This window comes from Myotis brandtii, unplaced genomic scaffold (assembly GCF_000412655.1).
Source record: "Myotis brandtii unplaced genomic scaffold, ASM41265v1 scaffold123, whole genome shotgun sequence".
NCBI lineage: Eukaryota > Metazoa > Chordata > Mammalia > Chiroptera > Vespertilionidae > Myotis > Myotis brandtii.
In genome coordinates, this window is record NW_005354291.1 from 3,406,890 (window position 1) to 3,432,317 (window position 25,428).

The 25,428-nt window shown below is 36.1% G+C and overlaps 1 protein-coding gene across 2 annotated transcripts; it reads left to right on the forward strand.

Moving 5' to 3' along the window:
* HSF2 (heat shock transcription factor 2) lies at positions 1-25,337 on the forward strand. 2 transcript variants are annotated; one of them, XM_005858940.2, is made up of 12 exons: positions 1-275; positions 432-559; positions 1,416-1,540; positions 3,300-3,375; positions 6,425-6,486; positions 8,182-8,269; positions 10,635-10,783; positions 11,217-11,456; positions 12,913-13,018; positions 17,349-17,402; positions 20,520-20,604; positions 21,035-25,337. In XM_005858940.2, the coding sequence occupies exons 1-12, from the start codon at positions 125-127 to the stop codon at positions 21,325-21,327; spliced, it is 1,557 nt and encodes a 518-aa protein (XP_005859002.1). In that variant the 5' UTR covers positions 1-124; the 3' UTR covers positions 21,328-25,337. The 2 variants fall into 2 exon arrangements, with proteins under 2 accessions (XP_005859002.1, XP_005859003.1); XM_005858941.2 differs by lacking the exon at positions 17,349-17,402 and having other exon boundaries at positions 3-275.
* Positions 25,338-25,428: the final 91 nt, after the last annotated feature.

Here is a 25,428-nt window from a genome sequence, read left to right on the forward strand (position 1 = left end):
AAAGCTTAATTACAGTTTGGCACTTAATTGGAGTTTGTTTCTGTTGCCATTAACAGTTACAAATTGTTGGTCTGAAGTTATCATAAAAGGATTGCCCAGTTTGGGGGTTCTTATATACAATCTCATGTCAGAGGACCTTAACTATTTGACTTTTTTATTTTTTCAGAATGGTCAAAGTTTTCTGGTTTTGGATGAACAAAGGTTTGCGAAAGAAATACTTCCCAAATACTTCAAGCACAATAACATGGCAAGCTTTGTGAGGCAACTGAATATGTGTGAGTATGGACAACAGTTTATTTGGAGTACTGTCATCAGCCACTGATTAAACAATTTTTTCCTATTAGAATGATAAAGAGGAAATATACTGCATACAAGCACCATTAAATTTTGACTTCTCTGTTTTAGTCATCTGAATTTTGAATCTTTTTCAGATGGTTTCCGTAAAGTAGTACATATTGACTCTGGAATTGTAAAGCAGGAACGAGATGGTCCTGTTGAATTTCAGCATCCTTACTTCAAACAAGGCCAGGATGACTTGTTGGAGAACATTAAAAGGAAGGTGGGCTATTGTTAACATGATTTAATTAGGGCATTACCATGTCATATACTTGGCTGAGACTTATATCAGTGTTGAAACTGAGAATGTATAGAAATACACTGGTGTTCTTTGTTAGGATGACTTAGACTAATAAAGTTTTAATTATTTCCCCCTATTATTTTTCCCTGGTGCTGAGTTATACTGAGTGCTCAAACACCTTAAAAGGGAAGGAAAATGTTTGCATGCTGACTGAGGATGAGGAGTCATTCATATTGGGATAGCTCACTCCTTTTAATTTAGCTTAAAAAAATGTAAGCTCCTGCTAGAATGTAAATTCCGTGGAGGGCTTTTTATGTAGTTCACTGCTGAATTTGAATGCCCAGAATGAGTCTCTTGTATATAGTAGGCATTTAACAGTACACTTTTTAATGAATTTTTTACTGAAATAAGATATTTTACCAAATCCAGAAAATGGGGGTGGGAGGATAGAGAGGTAAAAAAAGGCAATGGGCCATGAAAGAAAATGGGCTAACAAGCTATTACTGCATAAATTTAATTAGACATGGAATGTGATAATAAAGAGGCTTGGGAAAATTACAGGGAGTTTGACAGAAGGAAATGAAAGGGGGCGGGGGGGGGGCGGCCCTTAAGGTGTTCCTGCTTGTGGAAACTGGAAACTTACCCACATTTAAAAAAAATAGACTGATTATTCTTTATCCTCTCTCTGAGCTATGAAGTGTATTCTCTCCCTAGAATCTTATCCTGGTCTTTTTGGAACGATTAATTTCCTGAACACGCTATAAGAACCTTTTTAATAGGGAAGCTTTGAATTACAGTCATGGCATTTGTTTGACATCCTAAATTTGCTTTTTGAAAGGTTTCATCTTCAAAACCAGAAGAAAATAAAATTCGTCAGGAAGATTTAACAAAAATTATAAGTAGTGCTCAGAAGGTTCAAATAAAACAAGAGACTATTGAGTCCAGGCTTTCTGAGTTAAAAAGGTAAAGTATTATTTTCAAATATAATTCTATTATGGGGTTGGTGTGTTTGTTGTGTGTTGGGAATTGGAGGTTAGTGCTTTAAGTACTTTTAGATCATGTTGTTGAAGCCAAGGCCAAAGATCATTTTTCTGTAAGTATTGGTTCTCTTTATTTTTAATTTGTAGCCATAGACTTTGCCCCAGTATTGTATCTTCATGATGGTGGTCGAAAGAATAAAAAACCTGAGCATTCGAAACAATATTATGCACATGCCGATTTGGTGAAAGAGTAGATCTTTAAATTAGTGTAGGAAATACGATTCTACATAGGTTAGCTTTTTTTCTTTTCTTTTTTAAAAATATATCTTTATTAATTTTAGAGAGGAAGGGAGAGAGAGAGAGAAACGTTGATGTAAAAGAGGAACATCAGTTGGTTGCCTCCCGCATGCACCCCAACTAGGGACTGAACCTGCAACCTGGGCATGTGCCCTGACCAGGAATGGAACTGGTGATCTTGCGGTGCACAGGATGGCACTCAACCAACTGAGCCACACCAGCCAGGGCTAGGTTAGCTTTTATATGATCACACACATGAGGGCACACAAAGTACTACATGTGCTACCTATTCTTTCTTTTTAAAAACTTTTCTGTGTGATCTGTCTCTTAGGAAAAAGTAGGACATAAAAAATAGGGGGAAAAGGACGTAAGTCAGAAAAAGTATAATTTCTTTTTATAAGTATTAAAGTCTCATTTTCGATACCCCTTATTTGTAAATATAGTTCTTTTTGTAGTTTGGATTGAGGAAGATGGCTTTTGTGGAAATTAACAAAAGAATGAATATTAAACATGTAATAGGTGGATTATCTTTTATGTCTTCTCAGCATTATCATTGCTGCTAACATTTAATAGCAATGAAATTTCAATAAATGTTGAATGAAGGAAAAGAAAGTATTATTCCTGGTCCAGTTAATTGGTTTGTCATATAGTTGAATATGCTTTTCAAAGACATATTTTTTTAGTGTTTTCATACGCTTGTTTTTGAGACATCTTAAGATAGACAGTTTTAGAGTCTGACAGACTTTAGTTCAACTTTAACCCTTAGTAAATTTATCTGTGTGATCTTGGGCAGGTCTTCTCAGTTCTCTGTGTCTCAGAGTCCTAATCTATAAAATAGAGATAATAATTCCCTTCCTGATGGATTTGAGAGAAGTTTAAATGATTAGAACATATAAAATGCTTATCATAGTGCCTGGAGCATATTAAGTGCTAGGTAAATATCACTTCCCTTTAAAAATTGTTTCCTAAGCACAAGTACTGAATTCACTTGGTAGCCATAGTTGAAAGGTTAGCTTAAACAGGAAATAATGAACCAGATTGTCAGAGGAATAAATTGCCTACTACTATATGGATGGAGGCATGAGCCTTAAGTTTTTGTGAATATAGTGTCATGAGTAGAAGCTACTACCGTTATGAAGGAATGATTCTAGATTTGTGTCAAGATAATTGTCATCTATATAATTGAACCAAAGATTTTCTAGTCTCATAAAAATATATAATAAAAGCTACTTAAATTCTCTGGTATTTTTTTAATCTTTATTTTTAATTTTTAAAAATTGGTTATTCCCATGCCTTTAAATCCATCCCCCTCCCCTCCCCCCTTAGCAACCATCAGCTAGTTCCTTATGTCTATGGTATTCTCTGGTATGCTTAATTAAATATATTGGGACCTGGCTTTTTTACTGAATTTTTATTTTTTTGTTTTTAAATAAATGATAACATAGTGAGAATGAGTCCCTTTGGAAGGAGGTGTCAGAATTACGAGCAAAACATGCGCAACAGCAACAAGTTATTCGAAAGGTAAGCTTTTTTCCTCATGATCTTAATTGCGTGTGTTTTAATAAGCACCATTTGTGAATACTCTATTGAATAGTCCGTGGTTGATTTTAGTTTCTTATATATTAGGTGCACAGCTAGAAGTAAAATTAGAAATCAAACAAATTAGGCCAAGTGTTAATATTCTTTTTAATAAAAATATTAGCTAAATATAGTAATTTCTTACTCCCAGTTAATATGTCATTAACTTTTAATAAAGAGGCTTTTGCCTGATAGCACAACTTTAGAATATTTTATTCTTAGATGCATAATTAATACACTGCAAATTTCTTACACAGTTTTTACTATAAAAAACAAAGCCTTATTATGTGGGGGTTTTTTGTTCATTTGTTTTTACTATTCTTTTTTTACTTTAAAAGGCATAGATACAGGTACAGAAGATAAACAATATTTTCAAATCAGTCTACCAAATTATGAGTTCAAAAAAATGAGTTATCAATATATGTGATTATTAGTCTTTGCAGAAAAGCAGTTAATATAATGTTGTAAAATAAATCCTATGTTTTAGTATTTGAGCTGAAAATTGCTGGAGGAACTGAGTCTCTTTGTTGCATTGTATCCTTGTGATTTAATCTATTCATACCGTCTTTCATATGTTAATAAGAGGTGAAACATAAAAGTAATTAAGGTAGCTATTTTTTGCTCATGAGTAAATTGGACTCTAAACAGCAGGGGTTTTTTTTGGGTGGGGGGGGGTAGTGGGAACGCTTCAGCTTGTCCATGCTCAGAGGTCTTTAGCTAAAAATAGCGTTATGACTGACAGGATTTGAATCTAGTGGAACAGGCTTAGAAGAGAGATGAATGGTAGTGCAACCTTTGGCCTGTGGTCAAAATAGCTTTTTTTTTTTTTAAATTATTATGCAAGTGAAGTTTGAATGTAAAATTCAGTTCTGAGTCCAAGTTACATATATTTTCAAAACTTTCCATAGCTAATTTCAACATGCAGTCCTGTTAAGAATACCAGATTTAAAATGATAATGTACCTTAACCTGTTACTTTATTTTAAAAATCTGTTCCTCATTTTTCAGAAAACAATATTTTGCTTAAATATTAACTTAAAATATTCTGTAATTTGTTGTTGTTTTTTCCCCTAATGGCAAGAATAGTTTGTAAAATACTTATATAACATTTCAGTTTTTCATGAAAGCTTACATTCTATCTGCTCAGATTTGAGTTTGAATCTATGTGTTTTGTTGGAGGTTAGGGAGTTTATATAATGCATGATGATAGGCAACCATTTTTTCCTCTATTCCTGGAATTGGTTTTTAATTCTGCAATTTACTCTTGGCCTTAGATTAATTGAAAATAGTGTATGTGAGTTACCTGTTATAGGACTTGTCAGGTGCAGAAGTCAGATGTGGTATATGTTAGATCCTCATCTTCTTCAGGTTATAAAGAAGATAAGGCATCTAACATGTACTACATGTGCAGTGAGATGGCAGAAGTGTAAAAAGAACTGAGATGTAGAACGAATTTCAGAAGAAATTTAGCCAGTGATTCATGTTCTTAAAAATTCAATTACTAATGTTTCTAGAATTTTCCCATGACACTTTTTTATAAATGAAAAAAAAATAATTGAAGTTGAATGATTTCAAAGATATCTTTAAGCATAAATGTATTTTCGTCAGCTCTCAGCATTTTCTTTGAGTAAGCAATTTAGTGGCTAATGTTTTCATATACTCTAATGTCTGACTCTTCAGTTTAAAAGTTTATATTTTGAAGTGATTAAGGAAAAAAAGAAAATAAGGAAAAAACCAAACCCCCATAGACAGACATCTATATGGAGATTATCAGAGGGAAAGGAGGGTTAGCTGTGGTGGTGGAAGGAAACTTGACTTGGGGTGGTGAACACACAATAATTAGTAGTACAGCTGATTTATTAAAGAATTGTACCCCTGAAACCTATATAATTTTATTAACCAATGTCACCCCAGTAAATTTAATAAATTATTAAAAATAAAATGAAATGTTTATATTTCTTTTCCATGAAAAAGCTCATATTGATTTGTAAGGCAAACTATTTAGTAACTTCTTTTGGGGAGAACACATATTAAAGATATACAATAGGTTTTTTATTTGACAATTCTTTATTTTAATCATGAAATTACATTTCACAAAGCTTAAAAGAAACTTTTCTGCACAGAGTCCATATTGTCCCCCAATCCCTTTTTTCTTTATTCGTAGCCTCTATACTGTTTTTCATTCTCCATGTGATACTCACTTTTTTAGCTCCTTTAGGAAGTTACAGTATAATTTCAAGGCATACCATACCATAAATGGTTCTCATTCACATTAGTACCATCTGGAGCTGGGCCTCCTCAGAATTTAAGATTTTAGCAATTTTAGAGTTGGGCTAAGAATTTGCATGCAATGCTGCTGCTCCATTAAGAAATCCTGTCATAAAGTATGAAGGAATGTGGCATATCTTTCTCTGTTTAATAGTTTTCTTCCAAATGTAATTGCACTTAGTGCCTCAACAGTTTTTCTAGAATCAGCCAATAAGCTTTCTAACTTGAACATTTTATGATCTATTTTTCTTTTGAGTAAGCAATTTAGTGGCAAAGAGTTAGCAATTTTTTTTTTACTTCTAATTATATTACCTGGTGTAAGAAAAATGTTGCCTGTCAAACACCAGTTGTTGTTTTTGTTTGTTTGATTTTTGCATCATAATATTCTTGAAAGAATTTTAAAAGTTGGGATCTGTATTCAGGCATGCTTGATAAGTATCACCAAAACAAATACTAACTGAACTGAATATTGGATATGTAAATGGATGGGTTGATGGGTGGGTTAGGCATTCCTATCCTAGGTAGTAGCAGCTTTATCTATCGCAGGTTATTCTTCTATATCAATTTTAAGATGCATCCAAATTTCAAATGTGCTAATATAGGAGAAATTATGTGACTTAGAATAGAGGACATGCAATATGAATTAATTTTGTAAGATGTGTAATGTGGACTAAAGAACTGGGAGTCTATGATGGAAAAAAATTATATTTATATTTTCCTTTTAGATTGTCCAGTTTATTGTTACATTGGTTCAGAATAACCAGCTTGTGAGTTTAAAACGTAAAAGGTAAGATTTTATGATAAAATATTTTGACTTACACATGGACAACCAAAAATTATAGTGTTTAACCATGAATGGCCTACATTTGCTGAGTGTACGCCCATTTTCCTGGATGAACAGTCCTCCCTTGTTAAATTACACTCATGTTTCAAGAATATGTTACTTCCTCGTGCTGTCATCCTGCTCATGTTTTTTAAAGATAAGGTTAGCCTAAATGATCACTTTACAAATACAGTTAATAAAGAATCTGTATTTAATTACATTAGCAACTTAATGTATCTTTAGAAAATCTGAGGGAAATTTTTTTAAAAGGTTATATCTTTTAAAAAGAAAACAAATTTTTTTACTTGATCATATGTTTAATGTATTCATAAGGTCTTTAAAAGACTGTATGTCAACCATGGATTGTGGTACCTATAATTGTCAGTAACTACCATTGTTACAACTAATACATAAGAGTAATAGACAAAGGAATATTTGGAAGAAGAAAAAGATTATCTTGTAAGGCTAAGATTTTAGCAAAGCTTGGTTATGCTTACAGCTTATGCAGTGGCCTTAATTAACCTACTTCCACTAATTAGTTCTTATGATACTACCTATTTATTTTTTACCATGTAAGCACTGTTCTTAAAACTAGACCACCAATTTTACACCATACACAAAAATAAACTCAAAATGGATAAAGGACTTAAACGTAAGATTTCGGGAAGCCATAAAAATCTTAGAAGACATTTGTCGTAGCAGTATCTTTACCCATACAGCTCCTAGGGCAATGGAAACTAAGGAGAAAATAAACAAATGGGACTACATCAAAATGAAAAGCTGCACAGCAAAATAAACCATCAACAAAACAACAAGAAAGCCCACTGCATGGGAGAACATATTTGCCAATGTTATTCGATAAGGGTTTAATCTCCAACATTTATAGGGAACTCATACAACTTAACAAAAGGAAGATAAACAATCCAATCAAAAAATGGGCAAAGGACCTAAATACACACTTTTCAGAAGAGGACATTCAGAAAGCCAAGAGACATATGAAAACATGCTCAAAGTCACTAATCATCCGAGAGATGCAAATCAAAACAAAGTGAAAGATAAATATCACATGATCTCACTCATTTGTGGAATATAAAGAACATTATAAACTGATGAACAAAAATAGATACAGAGGCAAAGAAGCATCAAACAGACTGTCAAACTATAGCGGGAAGGCAGGAGAGGGTTGTGGGTGTGGGTAAGAGATCAACCAAGGGACTTGTATGCTTGCATATAGGGATAACCAATGGACATGACACTGGGGGGTGGGTGGTGAGGGCATGTGCCGGGGGTTAGGGGAGGCCAATGGGGAAAAAAGGAGACATGTACTACTATTTGTAATACTTTAAATGATAAAAAACAAAAAGCAAAAATTAAAAAAAAAGAATTATATAGTTCAGTCAGCAATGAAACATATCTGGAGAGAGTAGTTTGTTACATTTATTATAGCAAAAGTAGTAAAAATGAATGAAGAAATAAGTTTTTAGGCACACTGATCCCCCAGTTTCTATTTCTAAGATACAATCATTTTTAAGAGTTTCTTTTGTATCCTTACTAAAATTTATTTTATCCTTACTATTCATTATTACCATGAGTGTATTTGTAGTAGAAGCAGCTTAAATTCCTTGTATGTTTGCTTCATAGATATCTTTTGATTTTCAGGCCTCTACTTCTGAACACTAATGGAGCCCAAAAGAAGAATCTATTTCAGCACATAGTCAAAGAACCAGCTGATAATCACCATCATAAAGTAATTTTTTGTTAACTTTTATATTTACTGTCTCAAACTAATTTTTATTAATAGTTACATTTCATGCATTCAAAGAAGTTTATTGAGTAATAATCTAAGTGCTCATCATCCAGCTTTATTAAATCATTAGAGGCCCAGTGCACAAAATTCATGCACGGGGTCAGGGTGGTGGGGCCCCTCAGCCCAGCCTGCATCCTCTCCAATCCGGAACCACTTGAGGGATATCCAACTGCGGTTTAGGCCCGAACCCGGGGATTGGGCCTAAACTGGCAGTCGGACATCCCTCTCACAATCCTGGACCACTGGCTCCTAATCGCTCACCTGCCTGCCTACCTGGTCGCCCCTAACTGCCCCCTGCTGCCAGCCTGATCGCCTCTCACTGCCTCTGCGTGCCTACCTGATCGCCCCTAACTGTCCCCTCCCTGCCGGCCTGGTCACTCCTTACTGCCCCCCCTGCCAGCCTGGTCACCCACAACTGCCCCTCTCTGCCCACCTGGTTGCCCCTAACTGCCCCCTGCTGCCAGCCTGATCGCCTCTCCCTGCCTCTGCGTGCCTACCTGATCGCCCCTAACTGTCCCCTCCCTGCCGGCCTGGTCCCCCCCAACTGCCCCCGCCCCCCGCTGGCCTGGTCGCCCCACGCAGCCTGCTGTTCAGTCGTTTGGTCGTCCTTCACTAACCCCCCTGTCGGCTGGGCATAGGCAGCCATCTTGTGAGGGTTAATTTGCATACTACCTCTTTATTATATAGGATGACTTTTTTCATTGTTTGCATTAGATTATTTTAAGAGCTAAACCATTATGAATATAGCTGTCTTAGTTGCCTGTTCCCAAGTTTGTTTTTCTCCCCCATCCAGTCTCCCGTCACCTAGAGATAATCACTATTTTGAATTAGTATTTATTATTTCCATAGTCATTTTATATGTGTGAATCCATGAATATTTGTTATTATTTATATATATCTAAACTTCATACAAATGATATCATTTTATACATATCATTTTGCCTTGTGGCTTTTTTTCACTTGGTCTTACTTTTGAGATTTATTAAATCGAGAATTATTTCATCTCAATTACTATATATTAATTGAATATTATGATAATGTAATTATGCCTTCATCCATTGGTTAAAGTTATTTCCAACTTTTATCATAAATATACACAGACTAGACTTTTTTACGATAGCAAGTTTAAAGAGTATTTTTGTGTCCTGGCCAGCATGGCTCAGTGGATTGAGCGTTGGCCCATGCACCAAGAGTCCAGTGGTTCAGTTCCCCGATGCCTGGATTGCAGGCTCTCCCCAGGGAGAGGCATGCAGGAGGCAACCAGTCAATGTTTCTGTCTTCACTCCTCCTCCTTTCCTCTCTAAAAATCAATAAAAACATATTTTTTAAAAAATATTTTTGTTTACCTTTATTTTTGTCATAGGCTCACTGGATAATTTGTCAAACTTACATCCAGTGGAAAATTAGTCCAGTCCAGGGTCCAGGCTTCTTTAGTATCTGATTATCAATGTTACTTTCAAATCTTAGAATTTTAAATACTGTTAGACATTTATCATTAAAGTTTCAAGATTTTTGTTCTCAGGAAAATCAGAGTTAACCTAACATCTGGTTCCTCTTCCCACCACTGTTTCTAATCAAGAATATCTAATACTTTGTTTTTAGGATGGAAGATTCATGTATGAGATTTTTATTTTAACTCGATTTATATATTTTTTAAAGACTTTACATCTTCTGCCTCTATACTTTCTAGTGTTAAAATTGATAGATTTTTGCTTTATAATAATGACTTCAGTTTGCTTTAAAGAATTGAATGCTTTTTTGTTAATGTACCTATGGTCTGACTGTAGCTTATCTTTAAAAATAATCATTACTAAAATACCAGGCTGTTATTTAACTGGAATAGTTGAAGTTTTTTTGTTTTTCTATTTTGAAACCATTTAATGAGTAAGAAAAAATATGTATCAAACAGAGTATCTTGAGTTGAAATAGTACTCATCAGCATAGTGCCCTTCTGTTTATGCTTGAAAATTTCTGGTGAAATCCTGACGTTTTAGCTTTGGGGCATAGAAAAATACTTGAAGATTTGAAGCTCTTTCTTATATAAGCATTCTGAGGCATGCCATCTTCGAGGTCCTTTTAAAAAAAAAATAGTTAAGTAGAATGCAGAGAATATACCTTATACCTCTGCACTACTAGTACTAATTAGTGTATAAGTCCAAGAAGAGCAGTGAATATATCTGTTTTGCTTACTATTGTATTGTCAACATTTAATAACTAGTAGGTTCTCAGTTAGCATCTTTAAATAATGTTTTGGAGTTAATATAATTTCATTTTTTTATGTATTTTTTTCTCCCTGATTTTTTAGGTTCCACACAGTAGGACTGAAGGTTTAAAACCAAGGGAGCGGATTTCAGATGACATCATTATTTATGATGTTACTGATGATAATGCAGATGAAGAAAATATCCCAGTTATTCCAGAAACTAATGAAGATATCATATCTGATCCCTCAAAGTAAGGAGATTGAGAAATAACATTTATGAAAATAGTTACTTTTCTTACCAAAGAGCTAAATTCAAAAACACTTTATTCTTCGATGAACTAATATCTGACTCATGTTTGGGTTATTAAACTGAAAAATTAAGCCAAATTATTCAACCAGATATCCCTCCTAACCCCACCCCCACCCCCCCAACCCCCAGCAAAAAGACTCAACAAAAAACTAATGAGAATTCTGATTTTTTAATTTTGTAGTTAAACAGCTTTAATTGATTCTTTGTGGTCTTATATCGTATGAACTATCAATATTTGTGATTAAGATACTCCCCCAAGAAATTTAAGCCTTTTGATATGTGGTTTGGGGAGAGAATTTCCAAGGAAAAGGAATGGATAGAATTAATTTATTGAATTGGTCTGTAATTGGTTCTTTCTCCTATTGTTGATATAGCTGTAGCCAGTACCCTGATATTGTCATTGTTGAAGATGACAATGAAGATGAATATGCACCGGTCATTCAGAGTGGAGATCAGAATGAACCAGCCAGAGAATCCCTAAGTTCAGGCAGTGATGGCACTAGTCCTCTCATGTCTAGTGCCATCCAGCTAAATGGCTCCTCCAGTCTGACTGCAGATGATCCTGTTACCATGATGGATTCCATTTTAAATGATAACATCAATCTTTTGGGAAAGTGAGTGTTCATTTAGATGTCTAAATTTATTTTCTTTCTTTGTTTACTTCATGTATTCTCTTTCTCTTTGATTGACCTTCCTTTCACATTATGAACCCATGTAGTCTACCTTTCTGTGTTTTGGTCAGGGCTGAGCTCCACAAATTCTGTTTTGAGAAGGAATTAATCATTCCAAGAGTAGTTTTGGGATTTTTTTGGCAGTTCCTCAGATTTTCTTAATAAAATATTTGTTTTGAATGTCCATAAAGTATATGTGATTGTATTTGTGTTTATATCAGGATAATGGAATAACATACCTCCTAACCCCCCCACCCCCCCAACCCCCAGCAAAAAGACTCAACAAAAAACTAATGAGAATTCTGATTTTTTAATTTTGTAGTTAAACAGCTTTAATTGATTCTTTGTGGTCTTATATCGTATGAACTATCAATATTTGTGATTAAGATACTCCCCCAAGAAATTTAAGCCTTTTGATATGTGGTTTGGGGAGAGAATTTCCAAGGAAAAGGAATGGATAGAATTAATTTATTGAATTGGTCTGTAATTGGTTCTTTCTCCTATTGTTGATATAGCTGTAGCCAGTACCCTGATATTGTCATTGTTGAAGATGACAATGAAGATGAATATGCACCGGTCATTCAGAGTGGAGATCAGAATGAACCAGCCAGAGAATCCCTAAGTTCAGGCAGTGATGGCACTAGTCCTCTCATGTCTAGTGCCATCCAGCTAAATGGCTCCTCCAGTCTGACTGCAGATGATCCTGTTACCATGATGGATTCCATTTTAAATGATAACATCAATCTTTTGGGAAAGTGAGTGTTCATTTAGATGTCTAAATTTATTTTCTTTCTTTGTTTACTTCATGTATTCTCTTTCTCTTTGATTGACCTTCCTTTCACATTATGAACCCATGTAGTCTACCTTTCTGTGTTTTGGTCAGGGCTGAGCTCCACAAATGCTGTTTTGAGAAGGAATTAATCATTCCAAGGGTAGTTTTGGGATTTTTTTGGCAGTTCCTCAGATTTTCTTAATAAAATATTTGTTTTGAATGTCCATAAAGTATATGTGATTGTATTTGTGTTTATATCAGGATAATGGAATAACATACCTCTATTAAGGGACTTATTTTTAGCATTAAAAAACACACAGAAATTAGTAGCAGTGACCAGTAATAAGAAGTTAAACATTTAATAATTTATAATATAGAGGAAAGAAAGAAATCAGACGGTTTTTGCAAAACCTTTTTTCTGTAAACACTAAAGTTTTATGTAAAAGTGCTGTGAGTTCTTGGTTAACCAAATTTTTAGGAATCCCAAATACTGAATAGGACCTCTAAGATAATTGGTAAGGATTCCACTTTTGCTGGAAATGTTTTGCCTTGCTAGATTGCAGTGTAATTTAAACATAAAAACAGGAAAATCTAATTGATTTCTTTTTTAAAAATCTTTTTCCTTAGGGTTGAGCTGTTGGATTATCTTGACAGTATTGATTGCAGTTTAGAGGACTTCCAAGCCATGCTGTCTGGAAGACAGTTTAGCATAGACCCAGATCTCCTGGTTGATGTAGGTACTTTGAATAATCTTAGCTGTACTGGTAGTTTGTGTCTCTGTGTATGTTATTTATAAATCAGTATATCATTTTCTTGTATTCTACACTTGTTTTTGCATTTAAAAAAAATAATGGTTTTGTTTATCAGAAAGATTGAACAGATGGGTTCAAGACAATGAAGGAAGGTAATCACTACCCATCTATAAATAGCAGTTCAGTTAATCCCCCTGTAACAACATATCAACTCTGTTCAACAGTACTATTAAGTCTTGTCTGGACTTGTTGCTGTATTATGGTTTTCTTTAGAATAAATTTTCATTGTATAGAAATTGGTGAAAGTTACTAATAGAGATATGTGGCCAGAAAACAGCATGAAGGCACTTACTAACTTTGGGAATTAACATTTTCTATTCAAATGTATTATACTTGATATATTTTTATAATGTGTGTGTCCTGTGTCCTAATGTTCTCCTGCTTCAGTCCCCACTACCACCTCTATGAACTTGACTCCAGTGTTGTCTGGTCTGTGAATCCTCATCTACCATTCCTGGCACTAGCCACCTTTCTTGTTCTCGTCCCTTGTGTAACTATTACCCCTCTTCCCCTTGCCTAAAGCTTCCTTTGTGACCTGCTCCCATCCAGATGAATCTGGTTCTCTCCCCATTTTCATTTTCTGTTGTGAACATATTTCTGCCTTTTGAAGGTTTTGACATATTTTTTTTCTACTTAAAATGCTTCTCTCATGTCAAGAGTGTACAGTTTTGTCCTTTGAAGAGCTTCTCAATGAGGCTAAAAGGAATTAGTTCTTTTTTCCTCTTCAATCTTAATTGACCACCTTATCTCTCTACTCATCAGTCTGTGTGTCATAAGACTTAATCATCTTTCCCAAAGACTCAGTGCCTCTCAGGATGGATTTCATCTTCTTTGAAGACTTCTTTTCCATGCCAATCTACGTTACCATCTTAAGTGAATTCAGCATCCATGTTAATGACCTACTTCAACTTGTTAACAGTAACTTGACTTACCTTCTTAATTCTGTCAGTCTTAATCCCCACTCTGAATCCAGGTTCCTTTTAGAATATCTGTCCCTTAGATTACTAAGAAAAAAATAAAATCCTATAACCTCTACAAATCCTTGTAATCTTCAACTAGGTTATTTTAATTCAACTTTGAAACATTTATCATACTCGTTTGTCCTCAAGACCTCATCCAGCCAACTATTTCCTATTCACAAAGGATAATTCACCTCTTCCTGGTCCTCTCATAAGATGTGGAATCTCATCTTACAGGAAGTACTTCCTCTTTAAAGCCAATTTGTACACATCCCCCCTGCATCTTTGTTTTTCTATCTCTATCCTTGATCTTTCCCATCTGCCTTTAATGCTTCCCCATCTTAGAAAGCATTTTGATATGTTGCTCTGCTCATTTACCATTCTGCTTTTCTAATCCTTTCACCCATTTAGAAATGAGTGGCTATATGAGTTACTTCTTTTTTACTCTATATTTCATTTGAAACCCTGTATTATCTTCTTATTTACTCTAAGCTTGTGCTGCCTTGGTTTATCCATAGTAAGTAGGCTGTGATTTCCTGCCCCCCCCCCCCAATTAAGGTCACTGGGCTAGTGGAAGAACATTTGTTTTGAATCAGATTTGGGTTCTACGTTTGGCTCCTCTTACTATACTAGCTATGTTATTATTAACCTTGGAAAAATTAAGCTCTCTTTCCAAGTTTCCCTATCTATAAAATGTAGCTAATGCCCAGAAGAGCTGTTATAAGAATTACAAGTAATTAGCAGTATTATTATTTATACTATTGATTTTCTAAAACAGAACTTGTTCTGTTGATTTTAGAAGCCCTTGGACCTTTGTTATCTCCTGTCACCCTAAACATTCTCCATTTCCTCTAAAAACTGTTTTTTTTTCCTGCTGTTTTCTACTTCTACTTGGGTCTTCCCCAAAGGTACTCAGTCTTTTATCCTCTTATTTTCTATTCCTCTTCCTTTTCTGTCCTTCCTCTCTGAAGGGATTTGTGCTTGTAGAATTGCTCTCAAATGTATATCTCCAGCTCTTAATACTTTTTAAAGTAAACTTACTTGAATTCTAAGTCCATGCCTTTAAGAGTCATCAGATCTTGCCTTAGATTCTGTTTAATACCAAATTTTTTTTTATTCTCTAAGCTAGATACCCCTTTTAGATTTTTAATTTTCTGTAGTGATACCAGACTTCACTCACCCAGGATAGTAATTACAGAGGCATCTTGGCTTCCTGATCTTTATCTCATCATTCAAGTCCTGAGTATTTTTCAAAATAGCATTCACAAGCCATCCCTGCTTTTTGTTTCTAATATTGGCTCTCTTACCTAGACCTTAATTATCTCATCCTTGAATTATGCTGTATTGTTATAAATAAAAAAATCCACCTGTAGGTTGCCTTGTTCTCTGAGATGGCAAAAATAATAAGGGATAAATAAGTATGCTGAAGAGTTCATGGATTCTCTCTGCAAAGTCCAGTTATGAGTGATCCCATGTGGAGTCGGCAGAAGAGGTCTGGCCATAGAATTCAACCCAACTATGTCAGCTCCTCCTCTTGATCTACTTTTTTTTAGTTCAGACTATGCATCTGCTGGGAATACATGAAGGCAATCCTGAGTCAATGTGTAGGAGGAGTGGGGCAAAGAATGAGCGGGGATCTTTCACTGTTGGGCCTCTTTATATGCCACTCTCTTTAGGAACAAAATCTGGTTAGGCCTCTAAGCTGAACTGCAGAGACTGGCAGTCTCCTATAGCTATCTGAACCGAGTCTCTTCCTCTTCGAAGACCAGTAGGTGATAAAGTTAATGAAAGAAAAGAAGGAGCTGGGATATCTTTAGGTCTACCATGAATGTGGAACTTTGAAAGAATCAGTGTCTAGATAGAATAGAGGAGGAACCTGCCTGTGGCCTCTGTATTTCATTGTATCCTGTGAACCGTTTGTTGTGCTTGTTCTCTGGAAATACTGAAATTGCCAAATTTCACTGCTCCATCCACTTATTACTGTGGAGAGAATGTCGTCTTGTTCCCTGACTGGCCTTGCTTTACTTTTTGAACCTTATGTACACAACTTACTATTCAACTTAGAACTTGTGTGTTATTTGGACTGGTCATCTTCTTGGTTATTGCTAATGTCATAATGTATTCTTTTCTCCTTCCTTCCTTTCCAAGTCAACCATTCCCCAGGGACTGATACATGTTGCATAGCTTTATCCAGATATTTTGTTTATTCTGTGTATGTATGTGCATGTTTGTGTCTGTGTGTTTTTCTTCTTTCTTTCTCTTAACTCCTTAGTACTTTTTAGCTCCACCATCCATTATTATTATAATACGGATTGTATATGATCATATGTTACTATTTGCTGTTGTTCTTGTCTTTTAGATTGTAAGCTCCTGAAGAGCAGGAATAGTGTATTCATTTTATATTCTTTATGATGTTAATTATTATATGGTCAATAAATCCCTATGGAATGAATGACTTTGACACTTAACAATTTAAACAAAAGTTATGTCTGTAAACTGGCCTGAGGAGTACAGTAAGCAGTGATTTTAGCATTTATAGCTTCCCTTGCTAGGCGAGGTGAAAAGAACCAGCAAGGAGGTATGCCATTTGTAATCTAGGAGCCATTATCATAGAACAGATTCCATAAATTTATCACATGATTAGCAAATAGTCAGTGAAGACAGTGTCAGGGCAATGAACTCAGTCCTGGTTGGCACTTAAGGCCCGAGGCATTTAGGGAGAAGAAAAATAAAGGAAATGAAGAAGGGAGCTGTGGAAAACCACCATTTGTCTCAAGTTTTTACTTTATAGTTTTATAGAGAAACTAGAGGCCCAGTACACGAAATTCATGCACTTGCGGGGTAGGGGGTTTCCTCAGCCCAACCTGCACCTTCTTGCAGTCCAGGAGCCCTCGGGGGGACATCCAACTGACGGCTTGGTGCTGCCACGGAGCCCGGCTTCTGGTTGAACGGCGCTCCCCCTGTGGGAGCACACTGACCACCAGGAGGCAGCTCCTGTGTTGAGTGTCTGCCCCCTGATGGTCAGTGTGCGTCATAGAGACCAGTCGTTCTGCCATTCAGTCGATTTGCATATTAGCCTTTTATTATATAGGATTCTTTACAATGTCTAATTCATGGGCTAGCTTGCTCTGTTTTGCTTTCTGCTTTTCTCTTCCCAACTTATTTTACTCTATAGGAGCTTCCTAGTGCAGGAACTACATCTCTTCACCCAACATGGCTGTATAAAAATTTTGAATACAGATAGCTTTTTATTATTTTTTAAACTTACCATCTTTCTTGTTTGGTCTTTCAGCTTTTCACTAGTTCTGTGCAGATGAATCCCACAGATTACATCAATAATACAAAAGTAAGTTTTAATTAACGTTGCTCAGGACCCATAGCTATACGAATTTTTAAAAAGTCTTAGTAAGCATAGAGCAATACCTCTCCCAGTTACAAATCATTTTCTATTACCTAATATGTGTGATCAAGATAGTAAAATTCCAGATGAAAAATTAGCTTTTGGTTATGGGGTGTATTATTACCCAGTTTTGCTGGCACTTAACTGTAAGTACCATTAACTATTAGTATGAAATCAGCCCTCAAAGTGCTGGGAGATCACTTGATTAAACTATTTGAAACTGTTAATCTAGAACTCAAATTTAATTTTTCTATGTATTTTGGAGCAATATGCATTTTGCTGTTTAACTGTATTTAAGGTATTGGTTTTCGGAATAGGGAGGAGATCCAAGAATAAAGAATGACACAGTGTATACAAAAAATAAATACTATATCACATCACTAAATAAATGCAATACATGGGTTCATTCAACTTAAGATCTAACATTTAATAATATCATATTTACTGAAACATAGTGCTGAAATGGTCCATAGAATCTTATAACATAAATCTAGGCAAACTATGGTCCACATGACAAATTCAGGCATGCTGCCTGCTTTTGTAAATAAGTTTTATTGAACACAGCCACACTTGTTCTTTCATGTACTGCCTATGGCTGCTTTTGCACAAAAATTACAGAATTGAGTAGTTATGACGGAGAACACATTTATATATGTACTTATATTTACTAACTGGCCTTTATAGAAAAAGTCTGCCAACCCCTAACGTAAATCATCCAAAGTGAATGTATAATTTCTGATTCAAAGTTCACAAATTCTTTCAACTCTAAATTACCCAGGATTAGGAACTACCAAAAACAATGACACATCAACTGCTATTCCCTTGCTCATGACAGATATTATGTGACATGGATTACAATACTCTTTCCTAATAAATCAGGATACTCCTCAATACAGGACTCTAAGTGGCCCCTACTAATGAATAAGAGTTTGCATGGGAGTTGAAACCCATTTGTCATCCTTGTTCTCATATGTTTTAGTGGTATCCTTGGAAAATACCTATTTTAGGAAGTATAAAAATAATGGTATTATTGCTTTAATATTTATTGTGAATGCTAACTAAGAAATATTTTAATGTAAGTTTTTGGAAAGGCATAAGTTGTTATATCGTGGCGTTGTTATTCTTTCTGAATCCTGGAACTCATACTGCTTTATTTTACAACTAGAGGCCCGGTGCACAAAAATTTGTGCACTGGGGGAGGGGGGGGTCCCTCAGCCTGGCCTGTGCCCTCTCGCAGTCTGGGACCTCTCAGGGGATGACCACCTGCTGGCTTAGGCCTGCTCCCTGGGGGGATTGGGCCTAAGATGGCAATCAGACATCCCTCTGGCAGCCCAGCAGCCCGGCAGCCCTCAGGGGATGTCCACTTGCCAGCGGGGAGCAGGCCTAAACTGCAGTCGAACATCCTTAGCGCTGCTGAGGAGGCAGGAGAGGCTCCCACCACCACCGCTGTACTGGCAGCCATCAGCCTGGCTTGTGGCTGAGCAGAGCTCCTCCCATGTGAGAGCACCCTGACCACCAGAGGGCAGCTCCTGCATTGAGCGTCTGCCTCCTGGTGGTCAGTCATTCCCAGTCCTTCTGCTGTTAGGGTCAGTTTGCATATTACCCTTTTACTATATAGGATAGAGGCCTGGTGCATGGGTGGCGGCCGGCTGGTTTGCCCTGAAGGGTGTCCTGGATCAGGGTGGGGGTCCCGCTTGGGTGCCTGGCCAGCCTGGATGAGGGAATGATGGCTGTTTGCAGCTGGTCACACCCCCTTCAGGGTGGGGGTCCCCACTGGGGTGCCTGGCCAGTCTGGGTGAGGGGCTGAGGGCCGTTTTCAGGCTGGCGGGGGACTGAAGCTCCCAACCTCTCCTTTTTTTTCTTTTTTTTTATTCTGGGATTTATTTACCTTCTATGGCTGTCACTGGAGCTGAGAGCTGGCTTTAGCTCTGAGGCTTGGCTCCAGCTCTGAGACCTCGGCTGCTGAAAGCAGATATCTGGGCTTTGTTTAGCTTCTATAATTGAAACACTGTTGCAACTCCAGCTCTGAGGCCCGGCTGGCTGAAAGCAGGTTTCTGGGGTTTGTTTAGCTTCTATAATTGCAACATAGTTGCTTAGAGTGCAGCTCAGAGCTGGGCAGCAGCAGGCAGGGAACCTTGGCTTCCTCCATCACTGGAGTAAGCAAGCCTCCTGTTCGCTTCAGCTGCCTGGCTACCGGCCGCCATCTTGGTTGGCAGTTAATTTGCATATCGCCCTGATTAGCCAATGGGAAGCGTGTCGGAGGTACGGTTAATTACCATGTTTGTCTATTATTAGATAGGATGAATATCAGGGAATTACTGGAATTAGTGTGTTTGTTACACCATATGTACCTAACCAGCATCAGCTATCTGGGATTTACAGCTATTGAGGAGAAGTTGTGAACCTCTCCACCTCACTTTGAATATCCTTGAAAAGAGCACTGAAGAATTTAACAGCATTAGTGACTTAATTCCCTTACAATCATATGTAAGGAGAGAAGACATCACTGGTTGAAAGAAGCAAATTTAAATGACAGAAAAGAACTGAAAGAGCCACATGAAGGAAATGAAGAACCACCTCAACTTTGAGGCTTCCAAATATAGGGATTAATAGTTTTAGGATGTCATCGTGTTATCTTCAACTATTCTAAATGTGTTCATTTACTCTGTGAATGAAATGTATAATACATTTTTAATGAAAACTTTAAAATTGGTTTGTTTCAAGAGTGATCTCTTTATTAGAAGTTTGAAACCAGCCATCTTTGACTTATTCCCATCTTTTGTCCTTGACAAATTCTGTGTTTTCTGCTGTTGAAATGCTCCCTCTTTTTCATACTATTGTCATCCTAGTTCAGGATTTTGTTTCATCCACTTGATGACAGCAATAGCTTTTTAAATCAGTCTTGTTACCTCTACTCAAATCTCTCTCTCTAGTGCATCTTTCCTGGTGCTCCCCCTTCCCATATATGTCAGATAATATACCAATATTCACATACAGTTTTTTTTATTTTTTGCTATTTTCAGGAACATGAAAAAGTATTTTTGTTGTTTTTCTCTCTTTTAGTCGGAGAATAAAGGATTAGAAACTACCAAGAACAATGTAGTTCAACCAGTTTCAGAAGAGGGAAGAAAATCTAAACCCAAAACAGGTAGGTATAAATGTAGTACTAATTTCTATAGAATTTCAAAAGTAAAAGTCCTACATAGAAGCTAATGCATGCCAATGAACTCCTTGCCATTCTTAACAATTGAACACAGATATATTGATCTCAGTTCTCTGCATAATGGTTCCAGCATACAGAGAAAATTGAATTGGTGAGGTAATAGTTCTTAAAATTTAAGTTGTGTGTGGGTTTTTTCTACTTAACTTTAAAAAGAACCTTCATTTCTTAATTGTTGAATAAAAGACTAACTTTTCTGACTTGAACATCTTTTAATTTACTGACAAATACCTTATTTCTTATTTTGTTGGGTTAGTGATTATACATAAGTAGATCTCTGTTTTTGTATTTTCCACTTTCATCTTGAACTCTGTATAAGCTGGTGATAAAAGTGCTTTTTTTCTAATCATTGTTATAGATAAACAGCTTATCCAGTACACTGCCTTTCCACTTCTTGCATTCCTTGATGGGAACCCTGCTTCTGCTGTTGAACAGGGGAGCACAGCATCATCAGAAGTTATGTCCTCTGTAGATAAGCCCATAGAAGTTGATGAGCTTCTGGATAGCAGCCTGGACCCAGAACCAACCCAAAGTAAGCTTGTTCGCCTGGAGCCGTTGACTGAAGCCGAAGCTAGTGAAGCCACACTGTTCTATTTATGTGAACTGGCTCCTGCACCTCTGGATAGTGATATGCCACTTTTAGATAGCTAAATTCCCAGGAAGTGGACTCTACATGTATATATTCATCAAAATGATGAACTATTTATTTTAAAGTATTATTTGGTACCCGTTTTTTTGTAAATTGCTTTGTTTTGTTTTAATTGGATACTGTGGAATCAAAAGCACCTTTTGCTTTTCTCACTAACCACACAGTCTTGCAAAGCTTTCAGATACTACTCAGCTATATAGGTACACAAAATGTAATGCACATTATTGCATATCTTTAAGTTGGATTCAGGTGGGCATTTTTTTCTGATTGTAGTAAATTTGAATTATTTTTTATATATATGCCCATTAACCCAGGTTAAACTTTTATTTGTTTTACTTGTTTGATGCTGTCTGTTGGCATTGAGTGTAAGTCACTAAAATTAATGGTAGAACTCCTAAAGCTTTCTATGTTCCAATTACTTTTACTAAGTATTTTTCACTTGGCTTATTTTTAAAACTGGGAACATAAAGTGCCTGTATCTTGTAAAACTTCATTTGTCTCTCTTGGTTCAGAGAAGTTCATTCATGTTCATCAGGAAAGGCAAAGTATACATGAGTGCTTGCTGTCTGATATGGTTCCAGTTCTGTATACCTAGAAGGGGATGGGATGGTGTCAGCCCAATCCACCTAGTTGGACTAGTTTTAAGTAAAAGTTTTTGGTTTGTTTTTTGAACCATAATATTTAGTAAAATAAATATAATGAATGTTGCATTCTAGTGTTTATTATGTGTCTTCTTTGGAGGTGACATCCACATGAACCATTTTTTTTTTCCTTTTCATACGAAGTAGATAGATAGACTTAAACTGTAAACTGTATTGTCCTTTCTTAATATGAGTTACATCATGATCTTTGTGCCTCATCTCAAAAGATAGACTGTATTGCAAAAAGGGAGAAATATAAAGTCTCTAAACTTAATGTTTTATAGTTCTTTGTTTAAAAATTATAGTGGCTTGCTTTCTGTTTCTAATAAAGAACTGAGAGAATTATGCCTCTCATTGTTCCAAATGAGTAAAGAACATTATCACTGGATGCCACTAAGGGCCTATAATTTTTGTTCTGAGAGAAAGTCAGGTCACTGTCTCTTTGGGACAGGTGCTCAGAGGATTATAGACACTTAATGCAAGATAAGGCCATCTCTTTTATCACTTGAAGATCAGGCAGGGGGCTAGAAGCAGTATGGTGCCTGAATATTCTGCCTGAATATTTTATGGGGCTACCTAATGAGGTATTACACAGGTGGCTTCCCTATTGGCTATATTCTGTCTCTTGATATCTTGGAATTTCTCTTGCTATGATGCAAAAATTCAAAGTAAAGCCTAGCACAGGAATAGAAAACCCTTTCTTAGCAGATTCTAAAATATTTGGCTCAGACAATGGGATCTTAGTGAACTAATTAAAGACCTCAGAATAGTTTTCTGCATAAGCTTTCTAGACGTTTTCAGGTGAAAAGAGTTGACTTGGAGAGAGAACTTTAGAGACCTTTTCTTTTTCTCTTCCCTTCCTCACTGGGATATGATCAAGTTTCTTCTCTTTGGGGAAATTTTGGAGCTGTGAAAGTATTCTAAAGTGATTATGGAAAACTTCATATCCCTTAGTAATTTTAAGTTGACATTTTAAGATTCAGAATGGATAGAAGGTGTATCTATTTTGTCTAATGTGAAAAGAATAATTGTTAAGGGGGATAAAGCCTTGTCCTGAGGCATCTTTTCAGGCAGGTCAAGTTTAGGAAGGTACGCATGAAATGGAGATCTGGAAACTGATTCCTTTAAAAATAATTTGGTTTGTGTTTACCAGAGAAAGTCTCTGTGTACTACTTGGAAAATAAATTACCATCATATGAAGACAGTTAATTTAGAGGGTAACTCCCATCTCTATCCCCCTCCAACTTTCTTCTACCTCAGAGAGATAAAATAGGATGTAGCTTGTAACTTACAGAGAGCTAAACGTTTTATTCAAGGTGTGTCGCTACAGCTGGTCCTCCATTATTTCATTCACTGTTGTTTCGTTATAACGTTGATGAGGAAATCAATTCCCAGCTGGGGCCACTGTGTAGTTTGCATGTTCTTTCCATGTCTGCGTGGATTTTCTCTAGGACTCGTTTCCTCCTATGTCCCAAAGATGTGCACGTGAGGTTAATCACTGTCAATAAATTGTCTCAGTAGAGTGTGGGTGTGGGTGTGAGTGTACCCCGTGATGGAAGGGTGTCCTGACCAACTTTGGTTCCCACCTGGAGCCCTGAGCTGCTGTGATAGGCTCTGGCCACCTGCACATGAACTGGAATAAGCAGACTAGAAAATAATTATCTTGTTTTTATTCATCTTTCTTAAATGTATGTATAGAACACATTTCTGTGTGTAATACTAGAAGTATTTGGGGTCTTTAGAAGTTTGGTGATGTTTTTGTGAACAGAAATATGCCAGATGAACTTAACAATTGTTTATATCAATTAGCCTATGATATAGTTGGTTTTGTTGTATGACATTTTGATGAACATGTACAGAATCCTACATTTAAGAATTAGCACCTAGACCTTTGTTTCAAACAGATAGGAATTTTTTTTTTTTTTTGAGAACTGGTTGCACATTGGGCAGTAGAGCAAAATCAACCTATTTCAAGAAATTGCTATCAAACAGACTATAATACAAATAAGCTAGACTTTGACAGTTCTGAGGAACAGTGCCTGGTATTTTGTAGTGTTCCCCCATTTGGGGTTACCTGATTTTTTTTTCATGGTTAGACTGGGGTTATTAGGTTTTGGGAAAGACTACAGAGGTGAAGTGCCATTTTCAATATATGTCAAGGTACATACTGTCAATGTTAACTTCTCACCGTTAACCTTAACTTAGATTGGAATGTCAAAGGAACATTTCTGTGAGCCCAAAGGTTCAACAATATCTTCCATGCCATCTCAAAAACCACCCAAGTGGCCATGGCGCCACTGCCTTACACACGTCAGTTTATGTGTTTCTGTCTGCCAGCTAGATTTTAAACCCATCAGCTTTGCAATCAGTGAGCCACTTCCATATATGTATCCTATTGGTTCTAATAACTACAAAATTAACAGAAGCTCTCTTTATGCTAAATATATACCTGAGAAAATTGAGGGTGAAGAAGAACAGCTTTTGCCCAGTAAATAAGGATGCTTTTAGAGATGTCACTGGGCAGCAAGACAAGGACAATGGAATCCAATCAAAATTAAACACTTTCGCTCTGCAGAGACCCTGTTAAGATGGAAAGACAAAGCTACAGACTGGGAGAAAATATTTGCAAACTGCATATCTGATAAAGTACAAGTACCTAAAATATATAAAAAACTCAACACAAATTAAAAAAAAAAACAATCCAATTAGAAAAAGGCCAAAAAGACATGAATCGACATTTCACCAGAGGACACATGGATGGCATATATGCACATGAAAAGATATTGTCCATTAGCCATTTGGGAAAGGCAAATTATAACCACAATGAGATACCACATTTCTCTCAGGACAGCTAAAGTAAGTGATATCAAATGCAAAAATCCAAAGAAACAACTCAAATCAAAGGTGTGACTATGAAATGCTACTGTCACTCTGGAAAATAGTTTGGCAATTTATAAAACTAAACACTTAACCCATCCACAAGGATTCCTCTATCCCTTCATCCCTGACTCTGGGGAACCAGTAACCTGTCCTCCGTTTCTCTAATTTTATCATTGCAAGCATGCTATATAAGTACACCACCATATGTGACCATTTGGGATTAGTTTTTATAACCCAGCATACTGCCCTGGAGATCATTCAAGTTGTACCAGTAGTTCACTCTTTTTAAAGTAGTGTTCCATGATACAGATGTACCACTGTGTTTAAACCTTAACCTGTTGGGCTCCTATGAATATTTATGTAATTTTTTGTGTGAACATTAGTTCTGGGTAAACATCCAAGAGTTTTGTGGACATTGTTTTGTGTATAATATTGGAGAAACTCAGACCATTTCAAATGAGTTACTGAATAAAATGTAATAAAACTTCTAATTCATATGGAATAGAGCATTTTATTAATTTTTTTTTTTTTTTTTTAGTAAAGGATTTAAAAAAATACTATCCTAAGAATAAGAGAAAGAAT